General features: G+C 73.9%; 1 protein-coding gene across 1 annotated transcript in view; it reads left to right on the top strand.

Moving 5' to 3' along the window:
* Positions 1-342: 342 nt before the first annotated feature.
* The window catches only part of AP2S1 (adaptor-related protein complex 2, sigma 1 subunit), a 1691-nt gene continuing 1607 nt past the window's right edge, over positions 343-426 (top strand). Inside the window, exon 1 of the mRNA XM_010567215.1 lies at positions 343-351. Coding sequence (XP_010565517.1) covers positions 343-351 — 9 coding nt within the window. The remainder of the gene's footprint in view (positions 352-426) is intronic.

Here is a 426-nt window from a genome sequence, read left to right on the forward strand (position 1 = left end):
GGGGCAGGGAGAGGGTCGCGTAGGCGCATGCGCGCCGCGCCTGCTTTTGGCCGCCGACGGATCCCCGGTCCCCCCTTCCTCCTCCTTTCCTCCTCCTCTTCCTCCCGGTATCACCGGGGCCCCGCCTGAGAGCGGGCTGGGCCTCACAGGGGCAGCCCCGGTCCCGGTAACCACGGAGCCCGGGAAGGGCCCCCCCCCTACACCGCGACCTACGAGGCCTGGCCGCGCCGCGGCCTCCACTACCGCCAGGCGCGACCGCCCCCTGCCGGCGGCGGGCGGCGCTGGGCGAGGCGGAAACGGTGGGGGGATGTATCCTGGCATGCTGTGCGCGCGCAAAGCCCGATGGGGAACGTAGTCCGATAGCTACTCCCCAACTACGAGTCCCGGCGTGCCCCGCGGCCGGAGCGGATATCCGGCGGGAGGAGG

Source organism: Haliaeetus leucocephalus, unplaced genomic scaffold, assembly GCF_000737465.1.
Source record: "Haliaeetus leucocephalus isolate CR32 unplaced genomic scaffold, Haliaeetus_leucocephalus-4.0 Scaffold227, whole genome shotgun sequence".
Classification (NCBI taxonomy): Eukaryota; Metazoa; Chordata; class Aves; order Accipitriformes; family Accipitridae; genus Haliaeetus; species Haliaeetus leucocephalus.